Raw genomic sequence first — 27,069 nt, 5'->3', positions numbered from 1 at the left:
CTGCTGCCCGGGTCCTCCACATCTTTGCTCCGCGTCTCCCTGGTTTGCTGCCCTCCCCTCCCCAGCAGACCAGGGAGACGCGGAGCAGCTTTTCTCGCCCCGGATGACGAGGGCAGCGGGACCTCGGCGCGTCTGGGCGGTCCCGCTGCCCGCATCCTCCGGGGTGAGAAAAGCCTGGTTCGTAAGTGCAGATCCGACATAAGTCGGATCCGCGTAACTCGGGGACTGCCTGTAATTTCTTTCTCGGACACTTGGAAACTGTTGTAATAGTTAAACAAGTGATATGAATCATGTTTGAGAAAGACACGGGAGATTTTATAAATAGCTTACATTGTTCTTTTCTACTTTGCTTTCCTTTTCCCCGTATTGTTTGCCTTTATAATATTGATTATTTTGAACTTCAGACAATACGGATTGGTAATGTGTGCTAAATAAATATCAACAGAGGGTATTGTTCACTCTTTCTTGGGAATGTTTTCAGATTGGCAGGGTTGTTTGTGAAGAGTTAAGAGTAACAAACATTTTGAGTGAGCTAACATCTCCCTTAGATTTCAGAGAACTTCTACTTTGATTTAAACTCGGAACAAATGAAAGGAATGCTGCGTCCCCATGTTCCCCCTACTGCTATTACCACTCTGGCAAGATCAGCCATCTTTTCTATTACTTATCCCTCTCAGGATGTCTTTCTAGTAATAAAGGTAAGAAGGGGTGTGTTCATGTGTGTGTGTGTGAGTATTAGAAATGTCATTGTTCCTTACTTAGAAGGTGATACGCCCTGCCAATTGGCAGCCGTTGGTTATATCACCGGGTAGTTAGCCCTGTTTCATAAATTGATTCTGAATGTATGCACTGATAGATTAGACTTTTGGAAGTTAATATTGTGGCTTCTTCAGAATTGTCCTTGATAAGATCAAAGTGTTTTGTACTTAGCCAAATCTGAGATCAGAATATGACCTATCTTGTAAAATCAGGGTGTTGTGAGCACAGTCACTAATTTTTACAAGAGAAGAAGCAGAGATCAGGATCTAGCCAGAAGAGCTTGTGATTACTCATTATGGGTGTCCTTCTAACCAAATGGAAAAAGGAATAATATCCTTTCAGCTCTTCTGAATATGTGCTACCTACAGTGATCAATTAATTAGCCATTCTCTGATGACTACATGTTCCTATCCTCATGAACATTGGTTGTTTCTTTACAGCTGGAAAAAGTATTACAACAGGGGGATATTGGCGAATGTGCAGAACCTTATATGATTTTTAAAGAAGCTGATGCGGCAAAAGTAAGCGTTTTGGGAAGTTTATTGAAAATATTAGCATTGACACTTCTGGAGATATTTAAATGTAATCACACATTTAATTGAAATATAAATTTACCTTATTTTTTTTTTTACTGTAGTTTTGTCCAAGTCTTCTGTTCCTATTATTAAAACAATATCTTTAACTAGGAATCATGTCAAATTCTAAAAGTTCTTATAAAATAATGCTAGCATCACAGTTGCTGGGAATTTCCGCTGCTTGGTGCTTTTACAACTCTGTTTTCCTGTGTTCTTTAAGTGTTTTCCTTTCTTCTAATGTTGTGTGGAAGATCAACCCACGCATTTGGGGGAAACTAACTATTGTGAAACAAACTGTAATCAGTGTGTTCCTGTTATGTATACAAAGTAGCCAGCTGAGCAAAGAGAGGCAATGTGTATTTTTGTCTCCAATCTTTTTAATTGTGTAATGAAGCATAGCAAAAGGTTTGGCCTCTTGGCTCACCCTTCCAGTTGAATTCCTACCTTGTATAAGCCTGGATGAGGTAAATTACTGCAGATCAGAGGCTAGAAAGGGACTGCATTGATTTTGCTGGCTTTCATGAAAAAGCAGGAATACTAGTAACATCTCAGAGACAACTTGCACTTTGGCATTTTTTTGATCATGTCCTTTGTAAGGTTATTTCAAGAACAGCAATAGAATGGGAAATCCCTATTTTATCCATAGAGCTGTAAAACTTTTACTCAAGCTCAGTCCGTTTTTGTATCATTTAAATTTAAAAACTTATTTCACTGCCATCTTCAAAAAGAACTCCCCTAATCTAATGGAATATAGAATGAGGTGGTGCATGCTACTTTCCCTTGCTTATCATTTAATTTACTTCTGATTTCCTGAATGAACGTTGCAGATGAATTGAAAAGCAAAAGGAAACGGTGAAGCCTGTCTGCACTATAAAATGAATGTTCTGCCTGTATGTGATCAACAAATCTGTCATTTTCTAAGAGTTATGGCTGCAAACCTCTGGTTGCTAACTAAATTCCACTTCAGTTCTGCCTGCCTAAAATTCCTTCATAGTTCCAGATGGCAAAGTTGATATTCACTTTCTCTTTCTGGACTCTTATGCAATGATGCGCCATAGGCATTCAGATACTGTGATGATGAGTGGCAATATAAACCTCAAGCTAGATAGCCCTGCATTTCTGTGATGAGTGAAGTGACCCTGCATGTATGTTGTATTTTGAAATCAGCAAGACGGAAATTTTGGGAAAGAAGTGTTAGGTAAGGCCTCGTTTCAGCAAATTATCTATGCACATGTCTAATTTGAAGCATGTGAGGATTTCCATAGACAGCAAAGGACTATTCATGTCCTTAAAGTCATGCCTTGATGAATTGGGGCCTGCATGTTAATAAAGACAGTGGGAGACAGGCAGACAGAATTCTATTTCTTTCTCTCCGAGGGTATGTCTACACTACCACCCTAGTTCGAACTAGGGTGGTTAATTTAGGCAACCGAAGTTGCAAATGAAGCCCGGGATTTAAATATCCCGGGCTTCATTTGCATCTTGCCTGGTGCCGCCATTTTTAAAGCCCCAGTAGTTCGGACTCCGTGCCCACGGCTACACGCGGCACGGAGTAGGTAGTTTGGATTAGGCTCTCTAATTAGGGTCTCTAATTAGGCTCTCTAATCCGAACTACCGGTACAGCTCGTAGAACGAGGTGTACCGGTAGTTCGGATTAGAGAGCCTAATCCGAACTACCTACTCCGTGCCGCGTGTAGCCGCGGGCACGGAGTCCGAACTACCGGGGCTTTAAAAATGGCGGTACCCGGCAAGATGCAAATGAAGCCTGGGATATTTAAATACCGGGCTTCATTTGCAACTTCGGTTGCCTACATTAACCACCCTAGTTCGAACTAGGGTGGTAGTGTAGACATACTCCCATAGACTCCATGAACATGGTCATGTCCCTTTAATCACTTTCTGCCTCAGTTTCCCCATGTGTAAAATGGGGATAAATATAGTGATTGCCTGTATAAAGCACTTCAGGATCTATTGATGAAAAGTACTAAATGGTATTATGTAGAATTTTATATTCTTCCCCTGTCACCATAGCATCACCTCATAAAATCAGTTGCAATAATGAAATCCCTAGTGCTTTTCCTGTAGTATAATTTAGCTGTTTCAGGAGGGCAAAGGGCTAAGTGATTTGAACTGGCTGTTTCAGGAAGCTTAGAAACGTTAAATCAGCTGCTCTCTTAGACCGTCAGCCTCTCCCACCTTTGGCACTGCTGTACAGAATAGGAGTGTCGTGAGGCTAAATTCCATATTATTGGTAAAGCACATGGGAATCCTCAGAACGTGCTATAGAAATGAAAAGTAGTAGTATTGTTTATTATTACACTACAGAGTGATCTGTCTCAGAGGGCTAGCCATGTTCATCTGCATCTGCAAAAATAGGGCTAATAAATCGGTTAGTTTCTAAGGTGCCACAGGACTCCTATTTGTTTTTAGCAGAGAGCCATGTACAAGTCATTATTATTACTTAACGTGGACAGAGCACACAAAAATAGTTTGGTAAAAGGAGGCCATCTCCCTCCATCCCCCCCCTTTTTTTAATCTTTGAAATTAATGTTTTGTTTGCAGAATAAAGAAAAACTGGAAAAGCTGAAAAGCCAAGCAGAACAGTTTTGCCAAAGATTAGGCAAATATCGAATGCCTTTTGCCTGGACAGCCATTCATTTAATGAACATAGTCAGCAGTGCTGGAAGTTTGGAGAGAGATTCCACAGAAGTAGAAATTGGTACAGGAGGTACAGTATATCCTACATTTTCATAAGGGACTATGGGCCTAAGTAAAACCCCATTGGTCAATAGGAGTCTACTACTGACTTCAGTGGGCTTTAGCTCAAGTCCTGTATCTACTGTTCTTTTATCAGTTTGTCATTGTGGTCTTCCCCCCCCCTCCGCCCCCCAGACACACATACACACTCCACTAGCCTTTGTAACAATCCTGGGAAAGGGTTGAAATAAAAAGGACAAGGCTGTGGTGACAAATAGGTTTATCTTTCAAGAATTTTACAAGCAAACCATCTGTTATATACTATTTATACCCAGGCTGCTAAGACTGAAGAGTGTTATAGGCTGATGAACATTTTCCAAAGGAGTGGATTAATCTTTGTGAACCTCACAGCTCATCTGAAACTGCTCTTCAGCAGCCCCAGAACTGCCAACTTCATCATTTTTCAGCACAAGAGAAATACATAAATCTCCACACGATAAAGACTTTTATAATAGCAATAAGGCACTGGGGTGAGGTTGCTATGAAAGAAGCAGAGGTATTCAGCTGTGCTTCATAGCTTCCTGATGCCTCAGGAGTGTGATTGTCTTAGCATAACCACCTCTTCTATCATGCTTATTGTATAATTTTTTTAATGCAGCAGTTATCTTCCTGTGTGGAAAATCTGCTTGAAACAAATGTAGGCTCTTTGTTTTTCTTTTCCTTTCCCCCTTTTTTCCTTTTCCTTTTATTTTATTTTTATTAGAACGCAAAGGATCTTGGTCAGAGAGACGGAACTCCAGTATTGTTGGAAGGCGTTCGTTAGAAAGGACAACCAGTGGAGATGAAGCTTGCAACCTTACTAGCTTTAGACCAGCTACTCTTACAGTGACAAACTTCTTTAAACAGGTACTGTATGAGCCACAGTAATTATGGTGCCTCCTATGACACAATATGATTTGGTTCACCTCCACCCGTGAGGTCAGTGTAGAGCTGAGAGGATCACTCATAATCCATTGACTGAATTTATCCTTGCTTTCCCATTCACAAATTATCTTTGTGTAGCATCTGATTTGATTTCTTATGCTGACAGTTGATTGTATAGACACAATCTGCAAACAGTGTGTTGTGATCTGTGGATTCTTTATGAGACCTTCATTGTGAATAATTGATTTGTCAAATTTTGCAGTGTCATTTTGTTTTGAGTGGACACTTAGGGCACATGGCATTGCCATTGTTCCCTGACTGGGTCAGTGTAACTCATAAAAACAGGTTTCCTCAGAGACTATTAGTTCCTTCTTCTCCAGTGTTCCTTATAAACATTTTAAATTCACTGTTTTTGTGAAGATTTCTGTCAGTTGACGTTTGCTCGAACAATCCCAGAAGAAAAAACAGAGCAGTCAAGTGAGAATTCATTATTTTTTTGAGTGAATACGTGCCAAAGAATGTTTGATGTGTTAGGCCTACGTTTGGTCATGAATTGTAGCATAACCTTTACCATGGTGGTTGCTTCATCAGTTCACACAATAATAGCCTCAGTCTTTACTGTGCCCTCAAGTGCTGTTGAAATAATTCAGTTGAACTCAGTAGGAAATTTACCATTGATTTCAATACGAGCAGGATCGTACTCTGCAGTGGAAGATGAAAATGGCCAATGGTTCTTGAGTTATTTTCAGCACTTGGAGGTCAGATCCCATGGTAGAACAAATCCTTTAGTTTCTGATACTGTGATGCTAATGTCAGCTGTCTGTCAGCTGAGGCTCTGGATTTCCCTGAGGATCAGTAGTGAGGGAAATGTTTCAAAACATTTAGTATTAAAGGAGGAATGAGGATGGTAAGGGAGACGAGACTATTTTTTAAATTGAAGCTGTTTTGTTTTCAGTAAAGTAATGTATGAGGTAATTATTATTCATCCCTTTCTTAATTCCCACGTGGACTAGCAACTGAAGTAACTACTCTTGACCTAAAACTATATGCTTCCATTTCCCAGTTTTCTTTAATGCAGTGCCTTGTTGGGAAAAAATTGAGTTATATGAAATTCTACTATTTATCCTCTGATGGTGCCTAATGCCTATTTATGAAATAAAAAAAGACATTTTTGGGACCAATTCATTCTGTACTAGGAAGCTATTAATATGTGGAAAGAGAGACTTTATATATAGGAAAACATTATTTATGCTCTAGTTTTACTGAAATATGGGTGGTAGACTACTCTCATTGAAGTCAGAGGGCCTGATTCTGTACTTGCGTATTTTGGTGTAAATCAGAAAAAACTTCACTGAAGATAGTTCACTTTCAGTGTCAGTTAACCAGTGTAAATGAAAGGAGAATCTAGTCCTACCGGGTTTTTTTTATTTCATTAAATTTGGGTGTGTGAGAGGTTGGCTTCCATAGATGATACAGTTGAGTTAGTGAAACAGTGGTGGAGCTTGTTGAAAAAGAGGAGGAGGTAACTTCTGCAGAAAGGTTAAATGTAATCCCCTTTTTCGGCCACAATTTAAGATGTTGATGATATTGAAATTGTGAATTTAAAAAATGTTCTGTCAGCTCTACTCAGTAGCATAGCTGCTCTCTTGCTGCATGTCTTCATGTCGTCTTAGTAGATTAGTAAATGATGAGAGATGGCTGAAATATGGAAAAGGTGTTTCCATTTCATAGGATTTGAATCCGAACCATATTTAATATGTTTGAATTTTTTTGGAAAACTTTTTTGTTAACATTTTCTAAATGTTGATTTCCCCCCGCCCCCAAAACCTTTCCCTTTTCTTTTTGTTTGTCACCAAGTTCTATAAAGTGATGGCCAGTATCAACAATTGTCTTCAACTGGATCATGAGAAAAAAGTTTGACAACCACTTGTTTAGAGTGAGCTGTGGGAAGGCAAAAGATTATTTTTTTCCCAATCAAATGCTTATGCAGCCTCTGTATTAAACCATTTTCTTCTTTAACCAAAGGAAGGGGATCGCTTGAGTGATGAAGATTTGTACAAGTTCCTTGCAGATATGAGAAGACCATCTTCAGTTTTACGGAGGCTGAGGCCCATTACAGGTATTTCAGTATCTTGATGGAAACTGCTGGAAGTAAAGCTTTGGATTGTATATTATAGGATTGTTTGTCCCTCACAACTCCCGCCTGGTTCATCTTCTCCTGTCTCCTTCTCTGTTGCCCATCTGTGTCCCCCAGTCCTTTATTTCAGTGTTGCATGAATAGTTTTGCCTTGGGACTATGGCATCATAGAATCTATGTGTATCTTCTAGATGGGAAAATCCCACTATTGTAGACCATAACACTGGCAGTTCAGGATAGTTTCTGATTGTACATTTATTACCCAGTCTAGTATTTAAAGTGCCACGTGTTGGGGGTTCTGATCCTTCCCCTAGTAGATTATTTCACAGGCTAATAGACATTACTCTTGGGATGTTTTTTGGAAGGAGAAGGCAAATACATTAATCTCCACTCTAGAAAGCAGTGTTAATATACATTCTGAATTTGTATTTCTCTTTCAGTTTTTGTAATAAAATATTTGTTTTCTATAGCTCAGTTGAAGATAGACATATCTCCAGCCCCAGAGAATCCTCATTACTGTCTAACTCCTGAGTTGCTGCAAGTCAAACTATATCCTGATAGTAGAGTTAGACCTACGAGAGAGATACTGGAGTTTCCTGCTAGGGATGTATATGTTCCAAATACTACTTACAGGTAAGATTTTGAAATACATCTTAATCCCCATGAGATCAGCAGGTTGATTTGTTGCAAAACTGCCGCACCATTAGATCCCCATGCCAAAGACATAATAAGGAGTCAGACTCTTACGCAAAAAATAAATGTCTGTAGAACTATTCTTTGAAGAACCTCATGGACCTCGGCTACCTAAAACTCACCAGTTCATAGAAACAAAAAACAGGACTATGTAGCACTTTAAAGACTAACAAGATGGTTTATTAGGTAATGAGCTTTCGTGGGCCAGACCCACTTCCTCAGATCAAATAGTGGAAGAAAATTGTCACAACCATATATACCAAAGGATACAATTAAAAATACAGTTCATAGAGGCATCTGAGTGAGATTTCTTAACTTCTGGTCTGGGTGAGGTTTGCTTGAGTTTCAGTTACAAACAAACCCAAAACCTCAAAGGAAATTTCATTTGAAACCTCACAAGCTTCATGTGGTTTTGTGTTAAAATCATAATTATTTCAGCACAGTGACAACATGAAATCATAACATGAGCTGTGTTTGTTACATAATGAAACCCAAATCTGGATCAGTTTTACAGTTATATCAGGAGATTGGGGCCAAGGGATCTGAACAAGGGATTCATTTTAGCACATTCTTTCCTTCCTTTTACACTTGTGTCCCAGGGAATTCTGTAAGAGTGGCATCTTGGAAAGCAGAAGGGAGAGAATGCCTTTTGGGAAGATAGGATCTCATTCTCAGGGGCCATAAGATTTGGTTGGACCCTAGAGATGATCAGAAATTTTTCTTGTAAATATTTTTTCAGTACAAAATATGTTTATCACTATGAGTACATCTAGACTACTTTTTTTTTTCGGAAGGAGATATGCAGATTCGGTGCTAATTTGCATATCTTCTTCCGATCGCTTTTTTGAAGCGGGTTTTTCGAATGTGAAAGTAGTCTGGACGCACTTTTTGGGGGGGGAAAAACCCTTTTTCAAAAAACCGTGTAAACCTCCTTTTTTTAGGAAGAGTTGTTTTTTCAAGAGAGGTTTTTTTCCCTAAAAAATACACATCTAGACGACTTTCACTTTCGAAAAACCCCACTTTTGAAAAAGCAATTGGAAGAAGATATGCAAATTAGTGCCAAATTTGCATATCTTCTTTCAGGGGAAAAAAAAGTAATCTAGACTTAGCCTATTTGAAAATTTTAGTAGAAAATGTTTGTATATTTTGAAAAGCTATTTCTAATTGAAAAAAGTGTTCAGAAGAAAAAATTTCCACTAACTTTGAGTTTAACCCAGCCCTTTAATGTATCAACAGAACTAGTGATACTACATGACTTTATCATTCAAAATATTACATCGGAACAACACATAAAGGCTACGTCTACACTGCAGAGTTTTTGCCCAAAAACATGCGGAGCATCCACACTACAAGAGCGTTCTTGCACGAGAAAAAGTACAGTAAATCGTAAGAACACAGCGCTTTTTGCACAAGAGTTATTCCTCTTTCTATGAAGAATAAGCCTTCTTGCACAAGAGTGTCCATGGCAGTGTGGATGCTCTTGTAAAAAAACACACAGCAGTGTGAACGCTCTCTTGCGCAAGAACTCTTGCGCAAAATGTTTTTGCGCAAGAAGCCTGCAGTGTAGACGTAGCCAAATTGTGGTGTGTTCAGTTTTGAGTATTTTGATTTCACTAACACTTTTTCGTCACGTTCCTCCTTCTCCCCCACTTTTTGTGTGTGTGTGTGGGAGGGTGGGGGATGGGAAAAGAATATCTTTCCTGTGAAAAATGAAAATAAAAAATTTATGAAAAGATTAAGAATAATCTACTATTTTTGACCAATTGTTACCTCCAGAGTAGAAGACAGATTAGCTGCCTTTATTTTCTAAGTTTACTTAAGAAAAAATACACAAACCCCTGAATAAAATGCATTACTGACTGGGGCTGTCCTTTTCTGCCACGTCATTTTACCGGTTCACATCTCTGCATCACATTTGAGTATAAACATTTCATAGAGCTCCAATAAATACTTTAATATAGTCACAATAAATATTTTGTTCACCTGTTCATAATTCTCAGATACATATTCAGATATAAATCCTATGGCTAGTCAAATGATTAAACTTATTTCAAAATCAAGTACCTGCATTGAAATTGCACTAATAACCTGCAGATCATGTAGAAAAGCAGCACTTTACATTGCAAGACCAAAACATTCTCCCAGATGTATGTATATAACAAATGTTTTTATTACCAGCTACCCATTTAAACTCTTTCTGAAGATATATTCTTTAGCTATTTCATTTGCTGTATTTATATTGCCCCCTTTACCATAATATTTAAGCACCTCACAATTTGTAATGAATTTATCCTCATTACACTCCTGGGAGGACATGCTGATTTTAGGGGGGAAAAGAGGTTGTGTTCTTCTCTGGACAACCAGTCTTTCTTTACCCTTCAAAATTATTTCATTCTTCTCTTCACTGGCCATCCTAATCTCCCGTGCTTCCCTTTTGTATCATGCTAGAAGGCTGCAGTCATTTGGTAAGGATGGACTAAGCATAAGTGGCCTGATCCAGGACCCAGCTATTAGCTCAAAGCCTGGCAATTAGGAGATGATGGTGGGCTGAGAGCATGATCGTTTCTGCTCACTTGGGAGTCTCTCTTTCAGAGATGGGGGGTGGAGGAGGGAGCCAGAAAGGTGACACGGCTCGTTTTCTTTCTGTGATAGAGGGGAAAGGAGATGAAGGAAGTAAAAGGAGAGAGAGGAGAACCCAGCTCACACTCTTCATCATGGAATCTTGAGGGTCAGATGTTAGGGTTCTAAAGTGAGGGACTATACCTGCCAGTCAAGACCCTCTCTTCTGCTGGAGGTTTTTTTTACCAAGGAGTTGAACTAGAAATAGCTAGTGTTGAAGTCCTTTGATGATGTGTCTATAAACTGCAGGTCTGACACGTGATTTAGCCCAATCCCATCCTACCATCCATGCATCAAGTCATTGATGCATATATTTATGCCCTCTATCCCGTATCCATGTCTTACTGAAGTGTGTGTCTCACTTTGCAGTGAGGGTGAAGCTAAAACAAATGTTGCTGAGCTCACATTTGAATAGGCCACCAAGGCTATCCCATCGTTCCCATGGCCTGTATGTTTGAACCTTTCTGCAGACCCAACTCCTTGCTCCCTGGGGCAGGACATCTCTCATGGCTTTTTTTCCCCAAATGTTGGCAGGCTTCTTTGGGTCTAGCGACTGGGACTTATCCAGGAAACGATGGCTTTTCTTGGTTGGACAGTGAATTAGTTTGTGTCTATGAATTAGTCTGTTAGCAGTGAAAATACCTGACTCCAGAGCATTGAAATTGGAGGGCTTCAAAGTACAGTCTGAATAGCTGCCATTGGTAGATTTATCACTCAGGCATTGTTACAGCGGGGCTGGGCAGGGGAGTGAAGATCCCGTCCTGGGTGTAGGGTGGAAGAAGACAAGCTGGTGGGAAGTACTGGTGAGACAGTCCTGCCCTTTCTGGTCTTCCAAGGATGCTGACAGGCATTTGAGATCTGTACTGAGGATTTTAAGCAGCACCAAGACAGTTTTTTATCCTCATCCCCAGACTACCTTTCTTCTAAGCTGATATGGGTCTCCTTGGTCTTTGGGAACTAGACAAACCCCTATATGGGTACAACCAACACATAGAAAACTAATCCCTTTAAAATTCTTTTATTCATGTTACAAATTAGTTTCTTGATGGAAATTTTCTTTCTTGATTTTTAAAGTGTCAGACAAACAATCAAACATTTCCAGTACAAATGTGCGGTATCTCTTGACTGATCCTGTTACTTTGATTGTAATGAGGGAGTTTCATCGGCATCAGACCTTGAATTGAATGAATGCTTGGTTTTGCTGTAATTTGCTATTTATCCTCAACCTTGTTTTCATTTTGACAAAATATAGTTTTAAAAAATGGATTTATTTTAGTGATTACAAGTGTTAAAATATGACAAAATTCTTACAGTACAGTTAGATACGATAGAAAAGTCAATATGACTGAATATATTCACATTCTACGGCTCCTACCGTGCAAACGTAGACACACACGCCTGAATAGTCCCATTGGCTTCTCGAATTCCTCATTTGGGTAAAATTATGCAGATGAGTATTTGCAGGATTGGGACTGAAGGTCCTGCAGAGTCTTTTAATCTTTACCAATGTGATTAGTTGAGTCGCACCATTAACTTCAATTGGTACAGGATGCAGGGCTGGTTTCTATTTATATTAAAGGTAATTGGTCTGTTTCAAACACAGCTGTTTGTCCAGTTGATTCCAAGGAATTCCAAAAGGTGACTGATAGAAAGCCCATTGAAATCCATGCGAAAAACTAACAGCAGTCTTTGGAACAGGACCTAAGAATTATTCTTAAAAGTATAATATTAAAGATTAGTTTCATATTCATATTCTGGATTTCCAGATATGCAGTTTTCATAGTGACATGAGCACTATGAAGATATGGCACAAGATACACAATTTAATGTTCACATTTAAACACAGAGTGCCATAAAATGCAGAATTATCTGCCAATTCATTTAAGGATAGATATAGTCTAAGACTATAGTACACTTGAACCTCTTTAATCCAGCAACCCTGGGAAAAAGGGTGGGGACAGGGCACTTTTCCTGGTGCTCCCCGTCCCCTGCTCCCATGCACTTCCCCTGCCACTATGGGAATGGCATGGAAAAGCCTCCGGCACAGCGTGTCACTGCACTGCCATTCTCCCAGCTGGACGGAAAGGAGAGTGGCAGTGCACAGAGCTGATTCTGCCTCCACTTGCCAGTGTTCATATCATGAGTGTTCCCAAATTAGGGACACCTTTCCCCTCCCTCCCCCCGCGTTCAGAGGTTACAATGTACTTGAATCTAGTTACTTTTTATAAAGTACTTTTTTTCTTCAAAACTAATGCTTAAATGTTTTCTGTGAAATTCCATCAGTCTGTTATTTTATTGAAACATGTTGCATAGTCTCCTCTACAAAATCCAGAAATGAATGCATTGGCCTGAAAATTCTTGTTTGCATGCAGTATAATCTGCTCAAATATCAAAGCAAGTCCAGTTTCTAGGTACTAGTGTTCAACAGTTGGGATGCGTAGATAGTTTTGAACTTGAAATATGTTACTATTTGAAAAAATAACAATAGTCTCAACATATACTATAAGACCATAACAGATTGCTCCTTGTTGTGTCATTGAATAGTATGGAATCTGTGCCTTGTATTTGGGCGTACAGCCCTGATTATTAGTTCATGATATGTTGAATGTTCAGTGTATATGTATTTGATGAAACACATCAATATGAAGGCTCATTCAAAACTTTCCAGATCTGTAGGATGTATCATCAGTTTGGTTGACTTGATCAAGTAGAATCTTCCTTTCTGAGGCTTCCAGTATATTCCTCGTCTCCTTTCCAGTTTTCCCTCTGATCTTGGATTGATATATTTTCCATTCAGATTTGTTTCCCCACATGCTCTGTGCCACCAGCCACCTGCAAACAATATTTTGGTGTCATTTAGTCCAAATTTTACTTTTACTTTTTGGCATCAGACTCTGGTTACTGATTTGGATTGTATTTTCAAATTGAGGCTGCTCTAGTCCTCATCCAACTCCCACTGAGGTCGGTATTAGACTCTGACTTTTAATTTTAAATATGTAGGAAAATTCTAGTTTTTCCTTACATCTGTTTATCAGTTTTGAGGTAAATATGAATTAGGGTACATTTTACAGCAGGCCAAAATGAGGCTGTAAATAGAAACTGAGCTACAAGCTTAATTGTGGCCTGCCTGGGTATGATCGAGTGGAGTTAATATCCAGTCCATCTTCTGTTGGGTGCAAGAAGGAGTTACTTGTAGAAAGTGTAGTCTCCAGTGGTTGACTGCTAGACTAGAACCCAGGACTCAGGAGGCAAGCTCCTGGCTCTCCTGAAATCTTTGGCAAAACTCCTATGGACTTAATGAACCAGGAACTCCTCTCTGAGTTCCATTTCTGTCTTTGCTACTAATTCACTCTACGACCATGAGCAAGTAATTTCTGTACTTCTGTTTTCCCCACCTGTGAGATGGGATAATAATGCTCAGGCAGTGTCTCAGGACTCTGAAATCTGTAGAGAAAAAGCACTATGTAAGTGCTGATAATTATTATTTTAGTTTACAGTGAACCCTCGTTTATCGCGGTAGATAGGTTCCAAACCCGACCGCGATAGCTGAAAATCCGCGAAGTAGGGAGACCATATTTACGTACTGTAAATAGAAACCGATAGGTCCCCCCACCCCCTACAAAGTTTCCCCTGTGATTAGCCTATACTGTATTGTAATTCCATATCATTCTTTAATGCTGCACAAAAGCCATCTGTAATGACGAATGATATGAAAGTATAAAGACAATAGGCAAGCACGATATGATACGGATATAAAAAAAGTCCGCGAAGTCGTGAATCCGCGATGGTCGAACCGCGAAGTAGCGAGGGCTCACTGTATATTCATTTGCAGGGGAGAGATTTTGTGAACTTGTCTTGTCAGTCTCCGATATCTATGACAGCTGAGTGATTATAAATAGATTTCCTTAATTCATGAAGTTATAGCTAGTGTAACAAAGGAACTGGAACTTTAATTTGCTTCAAGTACTGATACCTGAATATCTTTGTGGACAGTTGAAATCTCTCCTTGTAGCGTTGTCATGATCCATTATGGAGAACCTCAGTTTTGTTTGTTCAGGCAGTGCATTGGAAATATTTCCTAAGGTCTCTGAAAGAAGAAGTGTGTAGTCTGTTTCTGAACTTCCCAATGTGAATGTGTATTCGACGTAGTGTTTATTATCTCTCCAGTCTTTCAGCTCAATACGTAAAATGTAGTCAGCTTGGTTAGCAATGGAATATATCTTCTCTAGTCCCAACCAAAATTCCCCTGTATGGACAAGTGACATGAATATCATTAATATAGAGTTAAGATGGAGTACAATTATTTATAAAGGTTTATTCATTGCTTTAATTAAATCAATAGTATGAGTCTTGGGAACTCTTGATCTTTTCAGAGAGTCTCCTGAAACATTCTTTTTGTTTACATCTTTTTAATTGCACACTTGTGATCAATAAAAACTAGATACATAAATGAAATGGAACCTCTCCTAATTTTTACTGCACTCGTGAAGGCCTGCAAAGGGGACTCCAGACATTTAAAACACATGCCTAACTGAAAGCGTATGATAAGTGAAGCAAGTGACATTTATAAAACTTAATGCTAATGGAAATGAATTTCGCTTGTGGTTGTGGGAGTGGTGGTGGTAGGACCTAAATTGGGATTTTGATGTCCTCATATCCAAAAAAGTGGATATAATTAGAGTAGTTTTTCCTCTTTCATGTCCTTTTTCATAGTTGAACATGTTTAGCAGAGTATGCACCAACTTCTTAATTTGTCCACTGCTGATCCTACCAAATGTGAATGATACGCAGGCAAGAGGCCACCTACATCTCAAGGAACAAAGGACAAGTTCTTTGGAAAAAAACCAACAGGATATTACTTCCTTCAAGAACCAGAACCCTTCCATTTTTTGATCGTTAGAAAATCCTGCACAGCCACAATCATACATTGATATCTCAGTATAATTGTATGATCCTTTGCCTGATTTTTTTCTGACCTATGGAACAAAACACACCCTATATTGATGTGGGAAATATACACCAAGTAAGGGACATTCCTTAAAATAAGAGTGGAGTCCTGTTACATGAGAAAATGCCTGTTTCAGTCCTCTTTTGTGCTCCAACACCAGTGAGAGGAATAGAGCAATGTTTCACTGTGGAGGATGTGAAAGAAGGCAATAGCTGATGTCATGCTGCTCTCTACCCATTGTTCTGAGTGGCGGTGGAAATTGGTGGCTTTTTAATCTGCCACCCTGTATCCTGCCATGGTGAGTCATTTTTTTGGTAAAAGGAGAATCAAGCAATTTTAAATAGATGCATGGAGAAATCTGCTGGACAGGCAAGCTCTTAGCCAATGCTTGGCATTAGTAATGGTCATAGAGTTGATTATTAACTAATATAAATATGGGTGTTTCCTCACTATCCATGTCCAGGTAACATGATTGGCTGCCAATGATTGGGAGATGTGTGTAGAGAAAAATACTGTCACCCTAATGCTGTCCTGAGCTTAAGCAATTCACGTGGTGGTATTTAGTTTAAACATGATGTGGTGGGAGGAAGAAGTGCTGCTTACTTTGCTGGTTTCAATGCGTATTCTTGTGTTCATGTGTCAAGGAAACCTAGAACTTTGGCTGGAGAGTTTGGAAAGGCCAGAATCTAAAGAAAATAATATTTGAAGCAGAAATTATTCTTTTAAGTCCTGATTAGCAAAGCTCCTGAGCACATGTTTAAGTGCTTTGCGAAATTTGGGACAATAGTTGTTATATATGGTATGCAATATACAGTGTCTCGCATTGGCTATGTGAGCTGCTGAGATTGCTTAGCTTGTTTCTGTCTGCTGGTGGGTGATTCTGCTAGTTTCATCCAAGTTTTCAGTAGTTGAAACCAGCTGATAGTGTATAAAAAAAAAAATGAAGAAGCAAAAAGTGCCTTTACCACTGAGGTCACCAAAACCATTGGTGTAGCTCTCCCAGGTTTGGTTGAAATCTAGTGATCCATCAACTCTGTTTTGAATTACTGTCCAGGAGCTGTCTATGAATGACAAAAAGGAAATAAACCATAAACTTGTTAGCTTATTATAACCATTTCTTTGGACTCTGACAAGAGTATAGCAACAGATAAAATGAGACGTTAATTGTTCCACGTTGGTAGATTTGCTGGGCATTTTATAAATACCACTTAGAGGCAATAAATTTATCTTCAGTGGTAGCCTCTTAGGCTATTATGCTAACATTTACATGAAGCAGTCGTTTTCACATTACGCATCACGACCCAGTACTGGGTTGTGGAATGTCAGGCATTGGATCTCATTGCTGTAGGGTGAACAGGTGTCCCAGCTGCGGTGCTAAGCAGGCTACCTGCCATCCTGGCAGACTGCACTGTGCCCCAGAAGCAGCCAGTAGCAGGTCCAGCTCCTTTGTGGAGGGGGAAGAGAGCGCACAGGGCTCCGTGCACGACCCCTGCCCCAAGCACTAGCTCTACACTCCCATTGGCTGAGAGCCTGCTGCTGGCTGCTTCTGGGAGCAGCATTGTCTGAGATACCAGGAGAGGCAGGAAGCTGCCTTAGCACCCCTGCTGCACCCCTGACTGGGAGCTGCTCAAGGTAAGCCCCTCCTGCCCCAGCCCTGACACCCTGCAAAGCCAGAGGCCCACCCTACACTCCAAAGCTCTCATCCTCAGCCTCACCCTGGAGCCCGCACTCTAGTCAAATTATGTTGGGTCCAGGGATGAACAATCTTCTTCAAATGGGTCATGAGAAAAAAGGTTTGAAAACCACCGGTATAAAGCATACAAGGCAAATTCTGCAGTGGGACTGCTTGTTGTTGTTGTAGTAACTAGGTCATGACACCCTCATCTGACCCAGTTACAGCAAACATGGTTGACTGATGACCCTGCTGCAGCTTCTTTTTACAATGAAACTACATGCCAACCATGTTTGCACATCCAAACATATCACCCTGCCTCACTGTGTTTGCATCAGTGTATTCCTGGAAAATCTAGGCAGCTATGCCAGAGATCAAGGAGCCAAGAGGGCGCTGAACATAGAGCAGCACTGTCGGTCTGAGAGACTCTGCTATGATAGGATAATATGGGAGAAAGGAAGGTTCACCTGATCATTCTGCTGCAAAGAGACCCAGTGTCTGACATTCCACAACCCAGTACTGGGCTATGACCTTTAGTTTGAAAACCACTGTTAAAAAAAAAAAATGTGTGTGTCAGACTATTCAAAGCATAACTGGTGTTAGTAGGCCATGGTGAGTGCGATGCAATTAACTTTTAATTTAGTAAAGCTACTAACTAGTTGCTTATATTAAATTGTTAATAATCATTGCTTTTAGTGGTCATTTGGCTGTAGGGATGAAAAGCTAGTTCCCTTAGATGCTAATGTATATGTCTCTTGCTTATGTCGAAGAATAGACTGAACAAAAAGTGGAAGTGATTTCTTCAATACTCTATGGTATTTTGAAAAGTCGGGAAGAATTTGGAATGCCCTTGGCTGCATTCAGACTTATAATAGTTGACAACTTTCTAGGTGGCCTGCTGTAAGTCTGTGTACATTTTAGGGCTATAAATACATTTTCAGTTTGTCAGTAAACTGTTAAAGCAAGAATTACACTGCTTCTAGCATAACTGGTCTTACCAGTTTTCACTTCACAAAAGACATTGAAAGCTTCAGATCCGTTGGGCTTAATAGAGTAAATGCCACTGGTCCGTTCACCTCTCTTGTAAAGGGCAGTGCAGTCAGTAGCAAGACCTGAAATAGTAATAATTAAAGAATTACAAATATATCTTTGCATTTAGGAAACTAGAAGGATCCAGTGCTGCAGAGCTAGTTGCCTTTATCAAGCATGTTGGTACAAGACCAAAACTGGAGTAGCTCTTTTATGACGGTCTTTGTGAAATGAACAAATTAGATTCTAAAGGTAAACATTACATCACAGGCAAAGTGTTTGGCTGTCTGGGTAGTTGGTAGGGATGTAAAAGGTTAACTGGTTTACCAGTAAACCGGTAAGCATTAAGTCGTAACAGTATCCTTACCAGGTAACTGGTTAACTAGAGGTGATGGGGGGGCAGCCCCCCACTCATGGTATGGTGCGAGCTTGGCTGACTGCAGCAGTCCTCCAGCCCTCTGCCTTTGGAGGCCTGAGTTGGAGGAGCTGGCCACGGGACCCTAGCCCCATGGTTAACCGGGTAAATGATTACAATTAAATCATTTAACTGATTAACTTTTGTACTGCCTATTTACATCCCTACTAGCTGGTGTTTGCTCCACTAGGCAAGGTTTCAATTTAGATAATCCTTACAAAAGGGATTCTTGGACATACAAAAGTCTGAGTACAGATTTTGGAAATAGTGATATTTTTCCACAACCTTCTAATGAGAGGATGTTTGAATTAGACTGAATTCCTATTGCTGGAGTCTGAAAATGCTGGTGAGCTTTAAAAGGCTAATCCAATGTCCTGTCAGTGGCCTCTGTGAAATGAGTTTGGGGTTCTCAGTCCATTTCCCAGTAGATAAATATCGGCACCATCAAAACTGCCAATAAAGGTGCTGCCTTGTATGTGTGATGTCAAATGTAACCAAAGGAGAGGCCAAAGACTGAATTGCCTGCCAGACTGGACTATTTCAATCCTAGAAGTTATCCCACTTTGTCAAAGTGGAGGGAAATTTGTGGGTCAGTGTGTGGAAATGTGCACTGCTGCAACATTTTATATGGTTAAATAAAGCACTTGAGTTTCCAGTGCTGAAATCGCAGTCCCTTTCATCAGCACTGGCTTGATATACAAACTAGAAAAGAAAGGTAAAAGCCTCCTGTATCTGCACATTTAACAGTGAACATGTGTACACACACACAAACACACACACACACGCTCGCTCTCTCTCTCTCTCTCTCTCTCTCTCTCTCTCTCTCTCTCTCTCTCTCTCTCTCTCTATATATATATATATATATATATATATATATATATAAAAACACAATGTGTTACACATTCATACCTAAAGCATCATATGATCTTACCTTTAACTTGTGCTGGAGCTGTAGAATTATGTGAAGGAAAGGGAATGATCCTAGGTTCCATTTGCTTCAGAGAAAATGAACTCTCTGTGTTTTCGTGGAAATCTGTATTGCTTAGCTGAAAGGAAGAATATTATTGATAATTATGTTATTGATCTCCCAAGCTCCTGAAATAGTAATCAAAAGTTACTTAATTCACTAAGTCGATGCACTGTATTCATTTTTAGAGTATAATATGGAAGTATTTATAAATGTTCCTGGAGATTTTGAATATCTTAAGGCTAAGATGCCTCTTTGAAAGTCATATTTGGTTTCTAAAACTCCTTCACTATGATAAGGAAATTGGCAGCTTAGTAGTCCATTTGGCATGTGTCTTGATTGATGGATGGATTTTACATGTGTCCCCAAACTAGTCCCAACATTTAAATAGTTTAAGAAGCCCTTGGGCCCTGCACTAAAAAGTCTTTTCTTTTCACTCTGAAGAATGAAGTTAAATAAAATCATGTCAGTTTCAAAACCACATCAATTGTACCCACAGCTGTGGTAAGAGAGGTTAAACATTTTAGTGCACAGGCATGGTGCTGTGTTGAGGTGAATAAAGCAGCAGATAGAGGAAAAAGAGAAAATAAAACTGAGAGGCAGGAGATGGGAAGGAGTTGGAAGAACAGAGAGATAGGTGATTAGAGAATTAAGCCAAATGAGAAAAGTTACAACTCTAAATATCCCCCCCCCCCCCCCGTTGGGTTTTATAGTCCACGGTGCAGAGCTTTATACTAAGCATTCCTGTGTCTACAAAAAGATTTGCATTTTGGTCCAGAGGGTTAATTCTTCCCCTTTACCCCTCCTGCAGTCTCAGACAATCAGAATGAATTCTGGAAATGAGAATACTGTATAGTCAAACTAACTGGTTACTCTACCTTTTCTTCCAGCTCCCTTATTTGATTGTGCTGTTTATCAAGTTGTGAGTGCTGTTCTTGTACAACTTTGAGTAGTTGCCTAATGTGGGTATCCTGTTGCTGTACAAAATTCTGGAGGAGAAAGAAAGTGGAGCTTAATCAAATACATCTTTCAGTGTGTGTTAGTAAGGTCAGATTAATGCCTGAGCAATAGTTGTCTTCCACCAACTGTTTTAGTTGGTGTCAGTTTTTAAAGGCATAACCTCAGTAGTCATTCTTTCCTTTAATTTTGCCTTCATTGTCCTGCCTTTTGAGGCAGAATCCTTTCTTTTCCTCTGGAGGAAGTATTTATGCCATTTTTTTTATCCATTTCTGTAGTTCTTACTTGAGCAAAACTGTCCATTTTAAGTAAGGCAAAGAATGATTTTTTTTATACTGTCTTGTGTTTTTAATTGAACTATATAAATATCACTAGACTAATGGAGAGGAAGGATGCTCCAGTGGTTAGTTGTTGGATCACCTGGGTTAATTTCCTTATGGTGCTACATGCTTCCTATGTGACCGTGGGCAAGTCACCAGCCTCTCTGTGCTTCAGATCCTGGCTGAAAATTGGGAATAATAGAACTGCCTTACCTCCCAGGGGTGTTGTGAGGATAACTATACTGAAAATTATAAGGCACTCAGGTACTGTGGAGTTGGGGGGCCATAAAAGTACCATAGATATCCCTCTTTAAAGTTCATGTTTTAAATAAATTTTACTGAATCTTATACACATTAAACCTACCAGAATTCACGTAAGCCACCATTTTGCAATGAGTTGTATTGCGCTGTAGTGTTAAGCTGATTTCTAAGGGTTTTACTATTATGCTTTAGTGTACTTTGAAATGGATTTTTTAAAGCAGAGATCAGATATGTAGGGCCATGTCATTCCATCTCTTTTCAAGCGAATTTCCTCCCTGATTTCTTTTTGGTATTTATGCTTTAAAACTGATGGCATTTCATGGTCCATAATAAGACACTTGAATTGATTTCTACAAGACTGTTATTCTCCAGATTTATATACAAATCTTATTTTTCAAAATACTATATTGCTTTTTATTATGCTACTATATTATAGGGCTTTCAGAGCATCACTCCCTAAAATAATATCCCTAGTTATTTTGGCTTTCTGCCCTCTGGGTTTCCTCAAGTCTACTTACTTTGAGTGAAGTCATTTCTTTCGATTCTTGAATTTCAGGCTGAATGTGGACTAATTTAATTACTTTCTCTTCCAGCCCTCCTATTTTCTCTTGAAGCTCAATCTTGTGATGTAATAGGTCTTCAATCTTTGAGTTCAACTCTAGTGATATATTCCTTATCTCTTCATTGTTGGCCTGTAATCTGGAAGTTGTTTTTCTGAGCTCTTCTTCTTCTACCTTGATTTCACTGGTTTGCAGTGAGAGCTCATAAAAGGACTTGTCAAATATGTTAAGTTTTTGAAAGATGTCATTCATTTGCCCCTTGGTCTTGTGGACAAAGTCTTTAAGGCCGTGTCCAAGCTGGAGAAGTCCATTACCTAAAATCCGCACATCATCTAACATGGCAAATCTTGGTTTTGGCTCAGGAGATGCAGAATCAAAGGAAGAATAGTCTTTGTCAAGACTACTTGAAATAGCAAAAGGGGCAATAAAAAGAAAGATGACAGCTATTTTCATGTTGTCGGTTTCCAATGTCCTAAGGTAGTTTTGAACATAGATGTTTTCCCTAGTTACAAATTTTGCTCTATGGTGGTTCTAAGTTAAACATTTTAACCTATATATACTCCTGTTCACTTCAGAAAAGGCAAACTGATTAAGTTGATCATTAAACCATGCATAATTGAACTAATGTAACCTCTGTCCTGTCCAGGGGATATCTGGAAAGATAAAGCTGTGTGACCAGCCTGTTGCTGATTAAACTAGTACTTAGATTTCCAATATGCCTACTATTCTGTTATGTGTCGTGCTGGGGAGGAGCCTGGTTGTGGTTACATGTAGGTACCAATGACATAGAGAAGAGTAGAAGAGAGGTTCTGGAGGCCAAATTTAGGCTGCTAGGAAAGAGATTGAAATCTAGCACCTCTATGGTAGCATTCTCTGAAATGCTTCCAGTTCCATGCGCGGGCCAGGAAGGCTGGCAGAGCTTCAGAGTCTCAATGCGTGGATGAGATGACGGTGTAGAGAAGAGGGGTTTAGTTGTATTAGGAATTGGGAAAACTTTTGGGATAGGGGGAGTCTATATAGAAAGGATGGGCTCCACCTCAACCAAAATGGAACCAGATTGCTGGCACTTAACATTAAAAAGGTTGCAGAGCTGTTTTTAAACTAAGGGCTGGGGGAAAGCTGACAGGTGTGGAGGAGCACATGGATTGGATAGAGCAGTGGTCCCCAACCTTTTCAGGTTGGCGGGCGCCAGGGGGCGTGGCCGTTCGCCCGCCGGGCGCCAGGGGGCGGGGACACTTGCCTGCCCGGGGGCGGCCCCCCCCAGCCGCATGCCCGGGGGCCGGGCCCCCCCATAGCCGCGGGCCCGGGCCCCCCCCCATAGCCGCGCGCCCGGGACCGGCGCCCTCCCCCCGTAAGCGCCGCGGGGCCAAGGCCGGGGCCGGGGCCAGGGCACGCGCGGCGCCCCCGGGGGCGGGGCCAAGGCCGGCGCAGGAGCCGGCAAGGGCACGCGCGGTGCTCCCGCGGGCGGGGCCAAGGCCGGCGCTGGAGCTGGCAAGGGTACGCGCGGCGCCCCCGGGGCCGGGACCGGCCATGCGCTCGGGGCTGGCACCTGTCAGCCCAGATTGCTCCGCGGGCGCATGTAAAGAGCCTGGCGGGCGCCATGGCGCCCGCGGGCACCAGGTTGGGGACCACGGGGATAGAGACATCTCTGAGAGGAGGGTAGAGATGATAGAGATTTTCTATGTTCTAGAAAGGAGGAGAGGATGGCAGATGATAAATTATGGGTAAGATCGGGTGAAAAAGAGTCTACACATCAGGAAATGGCAGGCAGATAAATAGTGACACATTTTCCAATTGTTTATACATAAACGCTAGAAGTCTAAATAAGATGGGTGAACTAGTGTGCCTTGTATTAAAGGAGGATATTGATATAATAAGCATCACAGAAACTTGGTGGAATGAGGACAATCAATGGGACACAGTCATACCAGGGTACAAAATATATCGGAAGGACAAAACAGGTCGTGCTGGTGGGGGAGTGGCACTATAAAAGAAAGAAAATGTAGAATCAAATGAAGTAAAAATCTTACATGAGCCAAAATGTTCCATAGAATCTCTATGGCTAGTAATTCCATGCTCTAATAATAAGAATATAGCAGTAGGGATATTTTATCGATCACCTGATCAGGACAGTAATAGTGATGATGAAATGCTAAGGAAGATTAGAGAGGCTATCAAAATAAAAAAACTTGATGATAGTGGGGGATTTCAGCTATCCCCATATTGACTGGGTATATGTCACCTCAGGACAGGATGCAGAAATAAAATTTCTTGATACCTTAAATGACTGCTTCTTGGAGCAGCTGGTTCTGGAACCCACAACGGGAGAGGCAATTCTTGATTTAGTCCTATGTGGAGTGTAGGATCTCGTCCAAGAGGTAAATGCAGCTGGACCACTTGGAAATAGTGACCATAATGTAATAAAATTTAACATCCCCATGGTGGGAAAAACACGTCAGCAACCCTGCACTGTGGCATATAATTTCAGAAAGGGGAACTACACAATAATGAGGTTATTTAAACAGAAATTAAAAGGTACAGTGACAAAAGTAATGGAAGCTGCATGGAAACTTTTCAAAGACACCACAATAGAGGCCCAACTCAAATGTATACCCCAAATTAAAAAAACACAATAAGAAAACCAAAAAAGTGCCACTTAGCTTAACAACCAAGTAAAAGAATCAGTGAGAGATAAAAAAGCATTGTGTAAGAAGTGGAAGTCAAATCCTAGTAAGGAAAATAGAAAGGAGCATAAACTCTACACTATGAAGCTATGCCGGCATAACTATTCCAGTTTAGCTACACCAGTATTATCTCCATCGTATAGTCATACCCTTAGACCTTTCTCCTTAAGATCCATCTCCATGATTTAGATATTGTCTTAAATAAATGATGTTTGGGGAGGGTGGTTTTGCAAGGTGATCTGAGGAGTGTTTAGCTTTGTGGCTGGAATGATTGCCTGGTGTAGAACCAACCAGTTTGCGAGAAATGAAGTTTTGAACTAACAGAAGCTGCTTCTGGAGCAATCACATCAAAATTTAAGAAATCTGCCTACAGTGAATATAATTTGCACTCTAGCACTTTGGAGGATTTCCAAGGGTTTTCCTCAGAGTGGAGAGATGTGTATTTATTTATTTGCATAAGTGCGTGTAACTCAGCGTGAAACAGGAAAGCATATGGCATTGAAGTTTTTAACCCTGGCGCTGAACCTCCACGTGACGAAACTTTGGCGACGTACCAGAAAACATAAATTACCAAGTGACATGAAAAGATCGTTAAACTCCATTGGACATATTAATAGCCAGAATAATGTATTAAACTAATGCAGCAGACACCTGACAGATTAGCTCATGTGCACCAGCCACAGAAAAATGACAGGAAAGAATCTGGATAAGGTCCATAGTTCTGGGCAGTGGAATTTCATTATAAATGTGCTGGCTTGTGATCAAAGCAAATACAAGAAATAATCTGATGTAATAGTCATAGCAGTCCACAAGCACATTTCTCGCAGTATCCCAAGGAGATAGTCTTGCCAAGAGACAACAGCCCCAGCAGACTTGGGCCCTGCAATGCAGCCTGCTAGTAAGAGTCTGCATCAGGAGACCATGTTGAGGGTCTTCTTTTGGAACAATGCTGAGACAAACCACTAGAAAATGTCTGGAGGGAAATACTTGTGCAATGACAGTGGTATGAATGAACAGCCAGCATCACATGGGGCTGTGAATAATTAGGAATTTGATCCTGAAATGCATCTAAAATATCAGGCAAAGAAAAGTGGCATCAAAAGGGCAATCCATGGTTTTAAATTCTTTACCCTCAAATATTTTAAAGACATTGGCCCTAGTCCTTGGATCCAGTAAAGCCATACTGGGTGCAGAACTCAAGTGGGACAGGGAGTCAAAGACAGCTTTACGCCACTTGTTGCATTCTTCTGGTCTGTGGTGCTTTTGGCACCTTGCTCAGCTTATGGCACAAGTGACCGTACCATGTTCTTAATTTATAATCAGATTTTCAAAAAATGCCATGTGTAACATGGCTTCACCCTGCCTGTCTCAACCTAATCGGACACATCACAAAATTGAAAAAAAGTGGCTTTCATGAAAGGAACATAGGTGCATGTATACACATTCACTCCCTACCTTTCCTCAGGGAATGTTTCCTTTCCTTCCATGGTGAGCAGATAATGATCGGGTTCAAAGCTGTCTCGTTGCTCCAATTGTTCCCATACTGACTGGCACTGAGGACCTTTGCCGAACCATAGATTATGGTATTGCTCGACTTCTGTCTTCCCCAGTGGCCTCTTCATTTTCTTCCCCAGACTAGGCATTGGTGGGCACCTCTATTATGAGTCCTTCCTCCCATGGACTACAGGGCTTTGCAGGACCTGCTCCTGGTCCTTAGCTTTAACCTTCCAGGGTGACCTGACCTTGGCCAAGACTATGGCAAAATCCTGGCTATCTTGCCCCCATGGCTTAGGAGGTAGAGAGAAAATACTTTGTCCCTATCAAGGGGTTTAAATATTTGTTTGTCCACCCTCCGCCATATTCCCATGTGATGAAGGTGATGAATAAAAAGGAGCATCGGGGTCCTCAAGCTTCAGTGCCTAAGTCAAAAAGTGCTTAGTGCCTTCACCTGTTTGGCCAAAAGGGGGTCTGCTGTGTGAGGACCGTTACTCCGGATAGCAAACCAACTGGCTATCCTGAGTCATTATGGTTATAGCTCTTGGGATTCTTTACTGAAATGTAAGGACTTGCTCCCTCAAGAATCTTGGGATGAGTTTGCTGCCCTGATCCAGGATGGTAAGATGGTTTCCCGAACCTGCCTCCAGGTCTCTCTGGACACTGGAGATTCGGTGCTGTGGGTTCTCTTCTCTGGCATTGCCATACACCAGGTTGCCTGGCTCCAACTGTTGGACCTTCTCCCCAAGGTTTAGCAAACCCTACAGGACCTTCCCTTTGACTGGGTGATCCTTTTTGTGGAACAAACTAATTTGTGACTACGTAGCTTTAAGGACTCTCATAACACCATGAAATCCTTGGGAATACATGCTTTGTCTATGCAATGTAACACCTTCAAACTGCAGTCCTCACAGAGGACTTTCCCTCCTCATTCCAGGACTGATTTTTCAAATCAGTAGTCTTGATATCCCTGTCGCAAGCCATCCAGGCCTCCATCTGGCAACAGTCAGGGACAATCCAAGCCTTCCTCGGGGTCTAAGCAGGCATTTTGAAGGTACACCTGAGGACAGAGTACCGATATTGACAAATTCTTATCCCTTCATAGATTGTCTATCCTGCTTCCACTGAGCCTGGGCTGGCATCACCTCAGACCCTGGGTCCTTCGGTGTGTGGAGGTGGGCTGCTGTATCCTATTCCACTTCCTTTTCCCTCTCCTGACCCTCCCTACCCATCCTCTTCAAAACCCCTCTGTTGAGTAATTCCTCCTTCAGGATGTGCATGAGCTTCTTGACTTTGGAGCGATAGAGGAGGTGCCTCGGAATATCAGGGGCAGGGATTTTTACTCCTACTATTTCCTT

The 27,069-nt window shown here is 40.8% G+C and overlaps 2 protein-coding genes across 12 annotated transcripts in view; one reads left to right on the top strand and one right to left on the bottom strand.

Moving 5' to 3' along the window:
* Positions 1-27,069, top strand: part of DOCK7 (dedicator of cytokinesis 7) — a 164,484-nt gene that overhangs the window by 56,658 nt on the left and 80,757 nt on the right. For all 11 annotated transcript variants that reach the window (XM_075936139.2, XM_075936137.2, XM_075936135.2 and 8 more), the window contains exons 9-14: positions 549-698; positions 1,200-1,280; positions 3,897-4,062; positions 4,795-4,937; positions 6,981-7,074; positions 7,563-7,725. In XM_075936139.2, the coding sequence (XP_075792254.1) occupies positions 549-698; positions 1,200-1,280; positions 3,897-4,062; positions 4,795-4,937; positions 6,981-7,074; positions 7,563-7,725 (797 nt within the window). The remainder of the gene's footprint in view (positions 1-548; positions 699-1,199; positions 1,281-3,896; positions 4,063-4,794; positions 4,938-6,980; positions 7,075-7,562; positions 7,726-27,069) is intronic.
* Positions 12,715-22,079, bottom strand: ANGPTL3 (angiopoietin like 3). The gene is made up of 7 exons (XM_006126759.5): positions 21,492-22,079; positions 20,314-20,424; positions 19,400-19,514; positions 18,023-18,136; positions 16,318-16,413; positions 14,378-14,650; positions 12,715-13,236 (listed from the first exon to the last, which is right to left on the bottom strand). The coding sequence occupies exons 1-7, from the start codon at positions 21,984-21,986 to the stop codon at positions 13,055-13,057; spliced, it is 1,386 nt and encodes a 461-aa protein (XP_006126821.3). The 5' UTR covers positions 21,987-22,079; the 3' UTR covers positions 12,715-13,054.

Source organism: Pelodiscus sinensis, chromosome 9 (assembly GCF_052426305.1).
Source record: "Pelodiscus sinensis isolate ZL-2025 chromosome 9, ASM5242630v1, whole genome shotgun sequence".
NCBI lineage: Eukaryota > Metazoa > Chordata > Testudines > Trionychidae > Pelodiscus > Pelodiscus sinensis.
Note: the sequence above shows the minus strand (reverse complement) of the source record. Positions and strands in the feature narration are given on the sequence as shown.

Excerpts from the sequence above, each read along its gene's own strand:
- ANGPTL3 (XM_006126759.5), bottom strand. The coding sequence starts at position 21,986 with ATGAAAATAGCTGTCATCTTTCTTTTTATTGCCCCTTTTGCTATTTCA. Across the intron at positions 20,425-21,491 it reads AAGAAATGACTTCACTCAAA|AATTTTGTACAGCAACAGGA; the intron begins GTAAGTAGACTT and ends TTTCTCCTCCAG. Across the intron at positions 19,515-20,313 it reads TAAGGGAGCTGGAAGAAAAG|CTAAGCAATACAGATTTCCA; the intron begins GTAGAGTAACCA and ends TCTTCCTTTCAG.